The sequence below is a fragment of the Haliotis asinina genome, chromosome 15 (genome assembly GCF_037392515.1).
Source record: "Haliotis asinina isolate JCU_RB_2024 chromosome 15, JCU_Hal_asi_v2, whole genome shotgun sequence".
Classification (NCBI taxonomy): Eukaryota; Metazoa; Mollusca; class Gastropoda; order Lepetellida; family Haliotidae; genus Haliotis; species Haliotis asinina.
The window spans coordinates 15,474,480-15,488,879 of NC_090294.1; the positions used below are offsets into that span (position 1 = coordinate 15,474,480).

Consider the following 14,400-nt stretch of genomic DNA (forward strand, 5'->3'; position numbering starts at 1 on the left):
TTGCAGCAAAACTGAAGCCTGAGTATTTGTTCTGAATCAAAGACCTTGATTGCTTTAAGTCAAGGATGACTTCAATCATTGGACACTTACCTAATGTCCTCAGTGAAATATCTTGGGATAGTGGACTAGCTTGAATTCAGAAGACAGTGTAAAGTTCTAACACATTACACTTATGAAAGGCTTGTTTTGAAGCAATCAAGCCCTATTCATCTCTCACACACAATTTTTAAACTTGTCTACTTTCCAAAACAATTTGCTTCTGCAGATTTCTGTAGAGGGTGGAAACATTTATTCAGTAAGTGATATCTACTTGTGGTAATCAGTGGAATACAATTCTGATGAGATGACACTGCATAAGTTAAGAGCAAAATTCCACAAAGTGACTTAAGAGTATGGTATTTGTATACACCCTATCTTAGTATAGAGAATGAGTGAGTTTGGCCACCTTAGAAAATATATTAGCAATATCACAGCAGGGGACACTACAAATGAACTCAGCAATGCCCTTACTACATGATAACTTTGTAGAAGAACACCCTGAATCAAAACAAAGCAATCTTGACAAGAAAATTTAATTTAAAAAGACACTAGCATTTGTGTAGCTCACTGGTAATTTATTAAGGGGTGATGAGGTGTTTAAAAGTATGATGGTCTCTTGGGTAGAGTAACTAATGAGAGGGGAGGACAAAATATGTCAAATATCATGGAGATGGTCATGCATAAACATAATTATTTTGAGTACATGTGTTCGTCAAAAACTTCTGACAATTCCCATCCCTGTAAGAAATTACAAGTCCCAAACATCCACTTGGGTCTGATCATATAATATTCAGGTGTGATTCCATGATGTTTGTTGGAGACGAGAGCAACAGTGCACTCAGAGCTTTGTCTGAAGGAAAGACACAATTTGGGGGAACCTGCAACACATTATTCTGCAAACCATTTATCATGCCTACGTAATGATTCATTTTGGGGCTAAAAAAGAAAGAAAAATATTTTTAGCTGGTATATTTAAGATGTTTTTCTTTCAAAAAACAATCCAGGCTCTCCGCAGAATATGACATGGTCGGTACATGCTACTGAAATTGCTCTTGTACAAGATCTAGCATCCCATTTTACATCACAATCATAGCTCTTAGATGATCTTTGTCACATTCTTTAACAATGACTTATGAAAGTCATAGCTCAGATTGTTCTGCAGACTTGGGTGCTTGAGATAATGAATCATTGTTGCCTACGCTAATGAGTATCATATCAACTGTTGTTTGTTCTTCTGAGGTAGGTACAAGGTTCACACATTTATACACTGCTATATTATGCAGTCACTCAGAATACAACATAAGGTCATGAGGGCAAGTTAAAAAACACACAACCTATTCCTACAGAAATTGTGTTTACTTTGTAAACTAAATCCACATAACTAAACTAAAGACACATAATTCTCTGATGATTCCTCATATCCTTTTCACACTTTTTGTGCCCTTAGTCCAGTTAAGAGCCTTGTCATGGAAATATCTTTAGTCTTAACACTGAAATTGTGATTAGACTTACCTCCCCTTGTCATGTAAGAGCAGTCCGGGTAAAGACAAGACTTGATGCAGGGAACAGATCTTCAGCCTTACCAAATGTGATTAGAGTTATCTCCCCTTGCCATGTAATAGCAATCTAAATGAAGACAATAGTTGATCTATAGAACAGAGAACCATGTATGCAGGATGACCTTCTCTCAAAAGGATTCTTGTTAAGGATCAGTTTGTGCAACTCCAGTCATTGAGAGAGCATGATATCTTGGTAACAACACTAAACAACAAAGTCGACACAAAGATACAGGTCATGATGTCAACATGAAAACAAACAGTGCATAGCTAAAAGTGTAGAGTAATTGGCCTCATGAAATATAACTGACATGATATGCTTCAAGCCGTCATAAAAGACAACAGTGTTGAAATTACGCAGTGCATGAATATGGCTTACACTGCTTCTCACAATATTCTGTCAATATCACAGCAGAGAACACCAAGAGAGACTTCACACAAATATAACCCATGTAAGCATCAAACCTGGATTTTCCAGCATGATGAGTGAACACTTTAACCATTAGCCTACCTCACTATCCTGAACGATACAGATCTTGAGACCCTTTCAACAAAAACAACCAGTACTTACTAAATGATAAAAATATATTAATCTCTCAACATTCAATTAAGTATGATGTACAGATCATATTAACTGCAAAGAGAACCCACTGACAAACTGATTCAAGATCTTTTCCTTCTTTTCAGGCTGCTCTCTTGTTCATACTCATATCCAACGAACAAGAAAAGTCAAACAGCAAAATACATGCCTGTGTTAAAATAGCTAAGATCTCTAAATATATACAAAATTCATAAATGATAAATAAAATAAATAAATTACAAACTTACAGAAAGTGTACAAGCATAAGTAGATACAGTGATTAAAATAATATTTATGATGTTTATTGTTATCAGTGGAGAATGATAATGTGCTGTAAAAGAACCATGTTTCACAACAGGAAGAATTCATCATAAAATGTTTAAACTTTCTGTTATCTTCAACCAGTCACATTCTCATAAAATATACTTCACAGACATGCTCTTGTTAGAAGCTTACATACAATCACAACTTAAGCATTTATAAGACCCTGAACTGAATCAGCACATATCCCACAGCCAGCGTTTTTTCCTCATATCAAATTTTTTTATCCAATAATATATGGATCAACCCTCAAAAGGGAAAGAATTCAGATCCCATCTTTTACTTAGCAGCTAGCTACTTTGTCTCATTTTTTCAGAAAGATCAGAGAAAATGAATGAGGTTGAATGTTTGATTGTCATGACAGTAAATGTGATTTAATGCAAATAACACATATTGATACCTTGTTGTAAACACTGTCAATAAATCTAAACCCTCTCCCAGTCTGATTCTGTCTGAAAATAAACATTATATTGTATCACAGAGTCCAAGTTGCAGCGTATCACAGGCAGTGCCACATCCAGGGGCCATAACTCTTGTCCTGCATTTCTTCAGATACAAGCACCTGTTGCAAGGATACGTCCTAGCGTTTGTTACTGTGGAAATGATGATCACAGTTTTAACAAGACATTCCTTAAAACAATGCTTGCTATCTGTCTTGCCATGAATTGGTCACTTCACACATAGAATTGGCTAAAAGAAGCTTAATGTCAGACTGTGCTCTCATATTCTTTCCCATGTTGTGAGATGAAGAAACATTTCTTTTGGAGCACTATGAGAATGTTTCCTAGTGCAATTCTGGCACGGTTTCTCAAACTCAGACTTTTCCTGAATGCTCTATTTAAATGCTTCTGGTGTCTTTTGATTTCTGATGTCATTGATTCTGAGGTCAGCTAAGTAAACATGACTTCCACTTCTAGTCTAGCTGTACTGTGAAATAACCACAGGATATCTAGTCATGACTGTTCCCAGACTCAGCACATACGTTGTAGTTAATTTTTCAAAAGGATTTCAACTTTCATCGCATTCCAAATTGCTGTGAACAAAACTCACAGAACCAAACACAGTTCAGCCAACTAATCACAACAGTTACCTCCCTTTGATTCTCTTGTCACAAGGGCCACTTTTGACATTAAGGCAGGACAAGGCCAGTCCTGTTCACCTCAGCTCTCACCGCCCTGACCACTAAAACAAGAAGGGAGCCTCCATGATCGTGTGCCTCCATGAACTCTAAGGGCTAGCCAGTCATCCATGTTGGGCACACTGCAGATGTCAGACTCATCACCGCAGTCACACGTGCCTCCCTCTGCCTTGCTGGTGCTGCTCTGGGGGTTGATGACATCAGAGCTGTACTCGCAACCTACACAGAGACAGAGGTTAGCACTGTCATTCTGATAAAAAACCATCATGATGACACCACGCTTTTGTTCTTGGAGTTGATTCACAGCCAGGAATTCAATGGACATTATGAACATGCATTATAAAATAAGTCTAACTATTGTAACATTGTTTATGTCACAGTCTAGATGTAGAATCGATAAGCCAGACATAACAAATTCTCATGATTATTCTCATACTTTCTAGAAGCGTGAGATACCAGGCAGCTTTTGCTCCACTAGAACCTACAGCCACAGCAGCAGCTTGGGTTGGATACTCCCTAAGGAGCTGAGGACGAGATCAAGTGCAGACTGACCAGGATAAGAAGTGAGAGAGCAGCAGAGGATACCAGAACCAGGGTAAGAATGGTGTAGTCCATTAGCATGCCTCAATGTGGTATGATAATGCAGCACACTATTGATGGGATGAAGACAATGGGGTGATGATGATTAATAACGTTATTAATGACACCCTAAAACAACAAGTCCCTGTGGATATGTACCACCAGAGTGTTACACATGCACACAACATCCATTATGCAGGGGTACTAGGCCAATACACAAGCATAAAAACTGACAAAAACAGAAATGCAGAAATTCCTATGACTATATTTGCATGGCCTGAGACATGAGACACATACGGACATTAAGTGAGTGACTGACTTTAATTTTACGCTAAACTCAGCAATATTCCATCTGTATGGTGGAAATAATCGAGCCTAGACCAGACAATTCTGTGATGAACAGCACGAGCATCATTCTACGCAACTGGGATACTATGACATGTATCAACCAAACCAGCCTGAAAACAAAGGTTGACACTGTGATATCTTGATTTCACACTATCTGACTACTGAAACAGTATAAACAGGATTTACCACTAGTATTTCTGAATATGGGAAATATCTACAGAGTCTATGTTGATCAGTACTTGCAAGCCTTTGTCGCATTACATACAATTAATGGAACAAACTTGATATGTCCAGTACTAATAAGCACCAGTGATGACTTCTATTTATCGCTTTCACATTACTGCTTCCTTTTTAAGAATTAAATGTATCAAAGTTATCATCAGGAACATGTGACATGTTTCAGTTACCATGTGAACCAAAATACAATCTGGTCACTCATTTTAGGTATATTCATTTCCTGAGAAAAAAGGGTTTCTCGAATTACTTAAAAAATCTTTGAAAAAAGTTGCAAGATAGCAATGAGCCTTCAATAACATTCTGTCATTTAGATATATCTCTGGTTTAATTTCACTGATTATTTAGTGTATTTTTGTAATTTAATTTGCATACATGAGCTCATCTCATGGATAAATACTATAAACCAAATATCATATATAACCCACTTCATTATAAAAAGAAATATTAACTTTGTTAATTTGATAATTGTCGAAGGTCATTAAATCAAGCCAGAGATCTGAAAGCTAAAAGCCAATGACTTGACAGCTACATGTTAGTGTTCCTTGGCAATAAGCAATGAGTTGCAAGTGTTTTGGGAGGGAGTGTGGGATCGACAAGCTAACCTTTCATTTACATACTGTATTTCTTAGTTTATGCTCTAAGGTTAAGGTTTAAGTCATGAAAGATCAATGTTTTACTGGCAGAAAAACAGTGGCTTTTCAGTGAGTGAGTGAGTGAGTGAGTTTAGTTCCACGCCGCACTCAGCAACATTTCAGCCATATGGCAGCGGTCTGTAAATAATCGAGTCTGGACCAGACAATCCAGTGATCAACAACATGAGCATCGACCTGTGCAATTGGGAACCGATGACATGTGTCTACCAAGTCAGCGAGCCTGACCACCCAATCCCATTAGTCGCCTCTTGGACAAGCTGAGTCGCCTTTTACGAGGGTTGGCCGAAAAGTTCTAAGCCTCACTGTGAAAAAAAGTTACAAAGTCCATGTTTGTAATTTATTTTTCTACATAGTCCCCTTCCAAGTTCACACACTTTTGCCAGTGATGCTGCAAGGCCCGAATCCCGGTCAGGAAGAAATCTTCTTCAGCTACCCTAAAAAAATCAGTCACAGCGGAAATGACGTCATCATTACTTGCAAAATGGCGACCAGCGAGTTCCTTTTTCATTTTGGGGAACAGGTGGAAGTCAGAAGGAGCCAAATCAGGTGAATAAGGAGGATGGTCAATGAGTTCAAAGCCACAATCACGGATTGTTGACATGGCCACCACCGATTTGTGAACAGACGCATTGTCTTTGTGGAAGAGGACACCTTTAGCGATCATCCCTCATCGTTTGGCTTTGATTGCTTCTCGCAACTGGTTCAGTAGATCAGCATAGTATCTGCCGTTGATAGTTTGACCCTTTTCAAGATAATCAATGAGCAGACTACCCCTGGAATCCCAAAAGACTGATGCCATCACCTTTCCAGCTGAAGGAACAGACTTGGCTTTCTTCGGAGCTGGTGAATCAGGATGTTTCCACTGTTTTGACTGTAGTTTTGTTTCTGGTTGAAAGTGATGTATCCAGGTCTCATCCATGGTTACAAATCGTGCCACAAAATCATCGGGATCTGCTTCAAAACGACGCAAATTGTCAAGGGACGTCTGGAACCTGACACGTTTCTGTTCTGCTGTCAAGAGCTTTGACACCCATCTTGCAGAAACTTTAGATGCCCACTACACTACCAATATGTCGAGTAGTCAATCGTCGATCATCCATCAACATATCGAGCACTCGCGTGATGTTTTCTGGAGTGGTTGCTGTTGAAGGCCTTCCTGAGCGTGGGTCATCATCAAGGCTTTGTCTGCCACACTTAAATTCTGCAGCCCACTTCTTTACTGTGGAAAATGAAGGAGCATCATCCCCTAGAGTGGAGACCACGTCAGCATGTATCTGTGTTGGGGACATCCCTTTCTTTTGCAAGTACTTGATGACTGCCCTGTATTCAGTTTTGTCCATTTCTGATGATTTCAGAGGGTAGGTTTACCAAAAGAGCTGTAGTTGAGATAAAACTATTAGTACGTTTGTAGTTCTTGTGTCTATGATTCACTAAATGATTGTCCTCATTGGTGGCAAACACCTGTCTCTACCATTTTACACCATTTTGCAGACTAGCAGACTACATTTTATATAGGAGGTAGTTTGTGGATAGGTGGGGATATAGGAAGGTATGCAGCAGAATCGTTGCAGACTACATTTTATATAGGAGGAAGTTTGTGGATAGGTGGATATATAGGAAGGTGTGCAGCAGAATCGTTGCAGACTACATTTTATATAGGAGGTAGTTTGTGGATAGGTGGGGATATAGGAAGGTGTGATGCAGAGTCATTGCAGACTAGCAGACTACATTTTATATAGGAGGTAGTTTGTGGATAGGTGGGGATATAGGAAGGTGTGATGCAGAGTCGTTGCAGACTAGCAGACTACATTTTATATAGGAGGTAGTTTGTGGATAGGTGGGGATATAGGAAGGTGTGATGCAGAGTCGTTGCAGACTAGCAGACTACATTTTATATAGGAGGTACTTTGTGGATAGGTGGGGATATAGGAAGGTGTGCAGCAGAATCGTTGCAGACTACATTTTATATAGGAGGTAGTTTGTGGATAGGTGGGGATATAGGAAGGTGTGCAGCAGAATCGTTGCAGACTACATTTTATATAGGAGGTTGTTTGTGGATAGGTGGGGATATAGGAAGGTGTGCAGCAGAATCGTTGCAGACTACATTTTATATAGGAGGTAGTTTGTGGATAGGTGGGGATATAGGAAGGTGTGATGCAGAGTCGTTGCAGACTACATTTTATATAGGAGGTAGTTTGTGGATAGGTGGGGATATAGGAAGGTGTGATGCAGAGTCGTTGCAGACTAGCAGACTACATTTTATATAGGAGGTAGTTTGTGGATAGGTGGGGATATAGGAAGGTGTGCAGCAGAATCGTTGCAGACTACATTTTATATAGGACGTTGTTTGTGGATAGGTGGGGATATAGGAAGGTGTGCAGCAGAATCGTTGCAGACTACATTTTATATAGGACGTTGTTTGTGGATAGGTGGGGATATAGGAAGGTGTGCAGCAGAATCGTTGCAGACTACATTTTATATAGGAGGTTGTTTGTGGATAGGTGGGGATATAGGAAGGTGTGCAGCAGAATCGTTGCAGACTACATTTTATATAGGACGTTGTTTGTGGATAGGTGGGGATATAGGAAGGTGTGATGCAGAGTCGTTGCAGACTAAATTTTATACAGGAGGTTGTTTGTGGTAGGTGGGGATATAGGAAGGTGTGCAGCAGAATCGTTGCAGACTACATTTTATATAGGACGTTGTTTGTGGATAGGTGGGGATATAGGAAGGTGTGCAGCAGAATCGTTGCAGACTACATTTTATATAGGAGGTAGTTTGTGGATAGGTGGGGATATAGGAAGGTGTGATGCAGAGTCGTTGCAGACTAGCAGACTACATTTTATATAGGAGGTTGTTTGTGGATAGGTGGGGATATAGGAAGGTGTGCAGCAGAATCGTTGCAGACTACATTTTATATAGGACGTTGTTTGTGGATAGGTGGGGATATAGGAAGGTGTGATGCAGAGTCGTTGCAGACTAGCAGACTACATTTTATATAGGAGGTAGTTTGTGGATAGGTGGGGATATAGGAAGGTGTGCAGCAGAATCGTTGCAGACTACATTTTATATAGGACGTTGTTTGTGGATAGGTGGGGATATAGGAAGGTGTGCAGCAGAATCGTTGCAGACTACATTTTATATAGGAGGAAGTTTGTGGATAGGTGGATATATAGGAAGGTGTGCAGCAGAATCGTTGCAGACTACATTTTATATAGGAGGAAGTTTGTGGATAGGTGGATATATAGGAAGGTGCGCAGCAGAATCGTTGCAGACTACATTTTATATAGGAGGAAGTTTGTGGATAGGTGGATATATAGGAAGGTGTGCAGCAGAATCGTTGCAGACTACATTTTATATAGGAGGTAGTTTGTGGATAGGTGGGGATATAGGAAGGTGTGCAGCAGAATCGTTGCAGACTACATTTTATATAGGAGGTAGTTTGTGGATAGGTGGATATATAGGAAGGTGTGCAGCAGAATCGTTGCAGACTACATTTTATATAGGAGGTAGTTTGTGCATAGGTGGGGATATAGGAAGGTGTGATGCAGAGTCGTTGCAGACTAGCAGACTACATTTTATATAGGAGGTAGTTTGTGGATAGGTGGGGATATAGGAAGGTGTGATGCAGAGTCGTTGCAGACTAGCAGACTACATTTTATATAGGAGGTAGTTTGTGGATAGGTGGGGATATAGGAAGGTGTGCAGCAGAATCGTTGCAGACTACATTTTATATAGGACGTTGTTTGTGGATAGGTGGGGATATAGGAAGGTGTGCAGCAGAATCGTTGCAGACTACATTTTATATAGGACGTTGTTTGTGGATAGGTGGATATATAGGAAGGTGTGCAGCAGAATCGTTGCAGACTACATTTTATATAGGAGGTTGTTTGTGCATAGGTGGATATATAGGACGGTGCGCAGCAGAATCATTGCAGACTAAATTTTATACAGGAGGTTGTTTGTGGTAGGTGGGGATATAGGAAGGTGTGAAGCAGAATCATTGCAGACTACACTTTATATAGGAGGTTGTTTGTGGATAGGTGGGGATACATTCAGGAAGGTGTGCAGCAGAATCATTCAAACTACAGTTTATACAGGAGGTTATTTGTGGATAGGTGGGGGTGGGGAGTACAGGAAGGCGTGCAGCAGGACCATTGCTGACTACAGTTCCACATACTTAAGCACTCACTGAGGTCCTCCGCTGAACAGTCGCGTAGGCGGCTTGCCGTACGTTTCTTTGGCTGCTTCTTTAAAATAAGGACAATACCATTGAGAAACTTGAAGATAGACAGGTCAAGGACACTCTGTTTGACCTCTGGATTAGCGATGGCGCTACCAATCCAGGACTTGAGGAAAGTGAAGTCAATACCAAGTTGCTGGGCACCAGGAACACTGAAAAACAACATTTCTTCGTAAAATCAAAGTTGTCTCAGGCCTGTAGTTGGTAGTATTGTTTATATTTCATTAAAGGTTGTAAATACAGCTAACACCATAAACAATATTCTACATCACTGAGGCACAATAACATGATATATTGATCACTGTAACCACCTGGGCCCTTATTCTCAAAACGTTTGTAGCCCTAAAAATTCTTCATGTTGATCATAGCCAATGTGTTAAGAATGGGCTTAAGAAGTTTGTATATAGCCTGATTACTAACTGTCAGAATTTTCATAGAGATTTCACAGAGATTTCTTTCCTGTAAGCTTTGCCTTTAAAATCTGTATATCAAAACTAAGATCATGTAACAAGAAATGTTAAGTGAATGGTTCGGCCAGTGGACTGAATGTTCTTGGCCAAGACTGCATAACCTTCAAATCTAAAAACAAAGCTCTACTCTGCATAATAAAGTCATGTGATGCTCAATTCTAAGATTAAGTTTATGGCCTACATCAAAAGGAAAAGACTGAAAGTGTTTGAGACATAACACCAACTTTTCCTTTGCTATTCAACACTGATTACAAAATGGTCCATTACCCAAATGTTCTGTGTTTGGTCAAGTCTTGTCCGTGCTGCTGATCATGCAATATAGCTCTAAAACAAGTAGTTATGGAAGATCTGATTCAATCATATCACTTGTCTTTTGATTACTACTGGAGTTCAGCTCTTACCTAAATGCCTGAAAGACATTTAGAAATTATGGTAAGGCTCGATTTAAGAGACGATAACCTACTTGCACCTGGTGCAACCTATGATAAAACCCCAGTTGTACCAGCCATATTTTTATTGCAATATGTTATGACAGAAATATGCTATTGAATTATTTGGATGTTTTATTCAGAAGTTAACCAACTAAAAAATGACTTGCACTTGGTGCAAGTTGACAACTAGGTTACATTCTGAAATACTGGGTTGCACCTGTGCAAGTAACAAAGCACTAAATCGAACCCTGAACGGCTATGACTGTTTTAATGAGAACAAAATCAACAGCAGACATATATTCAAATTCATTTTTCTTGTCTCTGCTATTTAATCTAGGTCAATTTAATTAATTGTTTAACATGAAATAAAAACACAAATGCCTCTCTTTAAGCTGTTGTTTCCAGTTTTTTATCCATGTGTGTGGAAGGCAGAAAATAATCCATTTCATTTGGATTTTTTCAAAGATACCCACATGGATTACCAATGATACAATGTGGATTACCTGAACTTGATCTTCTCCTTCAGGATAAGGTTTGTCCATGCTTCACAAATAGCTACCGTTGCCATGGAGATGACACTGAGCTGAGAAGGCAGGTTGAGTTTACTGACTCCGTCAATGACTGGCTCCAAGATGGCCTCCAATACCTGCTCCACGTACAGATTTGCTGACACAGGGGCTTCTACAAAGGTCAAAGTCAGAGGAGATATCCTACAGCAGCAACAGGTTAAGACATCAAACGAAGACCAAAAAGAATTTAAAAAGATTCATGTAAAAGGGTCATGAATGTCTTTTCGGTGGGCGTTTGTCTCAAGACACCACTATCATCTGGCTTGAAAGGTCTGTTGAGACTGGTTAACAAGTATTTGTGGTCAGGTGAATGCAAGTGTGGCAGGTCATAGAGTGATCCCATGGATGACATCATCACCTTGGGTTATCCTCTTTGGTCATGTGAACAAGGAGTCCCATCTCAGATTAATTCAGTGTTTGCCTTAAGCATAAAAATCATGTCAAATCCCTGGTGTCATGAGAGGGGGGCTGTGGACGTGATTTTGGAAATCAACTTCAGTTTGGAACTTTTATCGAAGCATCGAGTGTAAGGCAGGTCAGGCATTTAATCAGCACTGAGCAGTTAACGCTAAAACCATCCTCTGTCAAAAAAAATGGTTACTGCCATCATCAAACAGAATCCAAAGTTCAGATGACCTGAACTATGGTCCCAGTAGCACTGCATCGACAATGATGCAAGCACCTAACTTCCCTGCATATTTCAGATAAATTATGCATCAAATCTGCAAGATAACTGCATCAGAGCAAACACTGTCAATGGTCACATGGTTAGAATTCCCACCAATGTTTAATTGTTATGGCTGCTACACAAGTATTGTGACTTACCTATGGAATGATAACATTTCTACGTGTGGCTTGTGTACATACCTAAGGCAGTTTTTCTTCTCCACTGTTTACCCAATGGCATTGTATCGCGAAAGTAGTCAGATGCAATCTTTCCACACTTCTCAGAAAACAGCTTCATTGATGCTCCGGAGAGGCTCTGATACAACAAATATTGAAAACAAGTGTAGAAGTGAGCACAGTTCATATACCCCAGCTTCCCACTATGGGACACAGAAATGAATGATATTGATATTGATATATATAATGTGACAAGGATCAGCAGTTCACAAGTCATTCTCATTGACTCTTCTTAACTTTATATACATCATAGATAATAGTTTTGCTATTTACTGAGAACAATAACAATTGAACGCAGCATGTATAGCTTTAAAGATGTGCTTCTGGACAAGATAACCGTCAAACACATTTTGCACCAAGTTGTTTTTCCATGAAAAAGCAAACGGACCGACAGGCAGAGGGCAACCCTATAAAAATATATTTTCTATATTTCTAAAAATTCTCAAAATATTCTCAAAATGGCAAATGTCACATCTAAAGGTAATGATTAACGTGTGTGAACATGTTGGTGAACCTAGCATGTAAACTTTACGAGACACGTTCCAGACTAAGTTTTAGGATGGAAGGTTGGAATGAACGCTTAATGGAGGGTATAATATTTAATCGTGTGAGGAAAAAATCAATAGTAGACATGCACAAGTTCACATTTTTGTCTCAGCTATTAAATCTAGAACAATTTAATAAATTGTAACATAGTTCCAACAATTAACATAATTAAAGCATTTAAAAAGACTTCACCTCTTTGCACACTTACCTGCAGCTGGGCATTGATCTCCGTTAGTTGATGACAGGTCTGAGAGATCTGTCCTCCTGACAGGAGATCAAGAGTGGAGTTCTGGGTGATCCCTGACTGAGTCAGGTTCTCCAGGTAGTACAGAACCTGCTTGGTCTCGTCCACTAGCATCTGGAGGACCAAAGGACCATCCGTCAATAATCTGACATCATTCATGTATGACGATATCACATGCAAGAGTATGATTCATGTGAGAGTGAGTTGTGATTAATTCACTCTGAAAAAGACTTTATGATGTTAAAGAACATCCCAAATCTTTCGCAACTACAGTGATTAAAAATTAGGTGTTCTATAACTCATTCAAAGTGTAAGAGTAGCATGTATCACAGAGATTCAGCTTTAATGCAACACAAGTGAGTGAGTGAGCGAGTGAGGTGTTTTGCTGTTTTTTAGTAATATTCCAGGAATACCACAGTGGGAACACTTGAAATGGGCTTCTCACACTGAGCACGTGATGAATCGAACCCAGGTCTTTGGCGTGACAAGCAAACGCATGAACCACTAGGCTACCCCTCCACTCAACACACACGTGGGAAGAGAGATGCTGTGACAGAACAAGGACAACAATGAAGAAAAACCTGGACTTGAAACCAACGACCATCAAACTCTGGCACTATTGCACTTTAAGAGCTGTCTAACTTGATTCTGTTGCTGTACAGAACTGGGATGTTCTTGCAAGACACTTTTAAGCCCATGCACAGCCTCATCCAGGAGGTGTGGCAGGTCCTTGGCATCATCAGACCAGGTAGGAATTATTTCCCTTGGCAATTATTAATAGCTGTATAGTACAGTGTTACCCCTGCCCCTACTGAATGAAAAAGCGCAGCTTTACCTAATACTAATCCACGAGAAGAACTGGAGTTCAGATAGGATATTTATACAGTGCATGTATCTGTGCAGCTAGTACATACTCAAGGTGCCTATTGTCATTTCCCTCGAGTTCAATCTGATCTCCTCAGAAATGCATCGACTTCAAAAACAAACACAACAAAATCATGGAGTGGATTAACATCACTTCAATAATCCTCAGGATTCCAGGAAAGGTCTCCAGTAACCTATGACTGTCCTAAGAGGCAACAACACAGATAATATGACAAATGGAGGTTACGCTTTAATACCTCATTTTCTGCTGGTCATTGTAACCCAACAGTTAAGAGGAATGCTCATTATATCATTCACTGGTTTGTCTATTTCACTCTGGATAATAGAGTATCACAGGTAGCTTGGATTTAGCTGACATTGCAGCAAACAGCACTCAAAACCATTACTTTAAACCAGTAACATGGTTAAATTCTATATGTAATGAACACATAGATTTGCTCTCATTGACCCAAAAGTGATGTCTTCAGTCTAAACTCATCCCCAACAAAATCACAAATTACCAATTTATGCTTACACCAATTTATACTGACAAACAGGTCAGACAAGAGGCAATGTATGATTAAAAATGACACAAGAAAGTCACTTTCTGTCTTCAATAAGCCTAAAGTTAAAGGTCCAGCCTGTCTTTTAAGTTGTTGCAAAATTAGAGCCAACAACT

The 14,400-nt window shown here is 39.5% G+C and overlaps 1 protein-coding gene across 1 annotated transcript in view; it reads right to left on the reverse strand.

Moving 5' to 3' along the window:
* Window positions 1–2,473: 2,473 nt before the first annotated feature.
* Window positions 2,474–14,400, reverse strand: part of LOC137265542 (uncharacterized) — a 79,589-nt gene continuing 67,662 nt past the window's right edge. The window contains exons 7-11 of the mRNA XM_067800960.1: window positions 12,822–12,971; window positions 12,032–12,146; window positions 11,099–11,276; window positions 9,644–9,846; window positions 2,474–3,853 (exon numbers count right to left, since the gene is read on the reverse strand). Coding sequence (XP_067657061.1) covers window positions 3,657–3,853; window positions 9,644–9,846; window positions 11,099–11,276; window positions 12,032–12,146; window positions 12,822–12,971 — 843 coding nt within the window. The 3' untranslated portion in view covers window positions 2,474–3,656. The remainder of the gene's footprint in view (window positions 3,854–9,643; window positions 9,847–11,098; window positions 11,277–12,031; window positions 12,147–12,821; window positions 12,972–14,400) is intronic.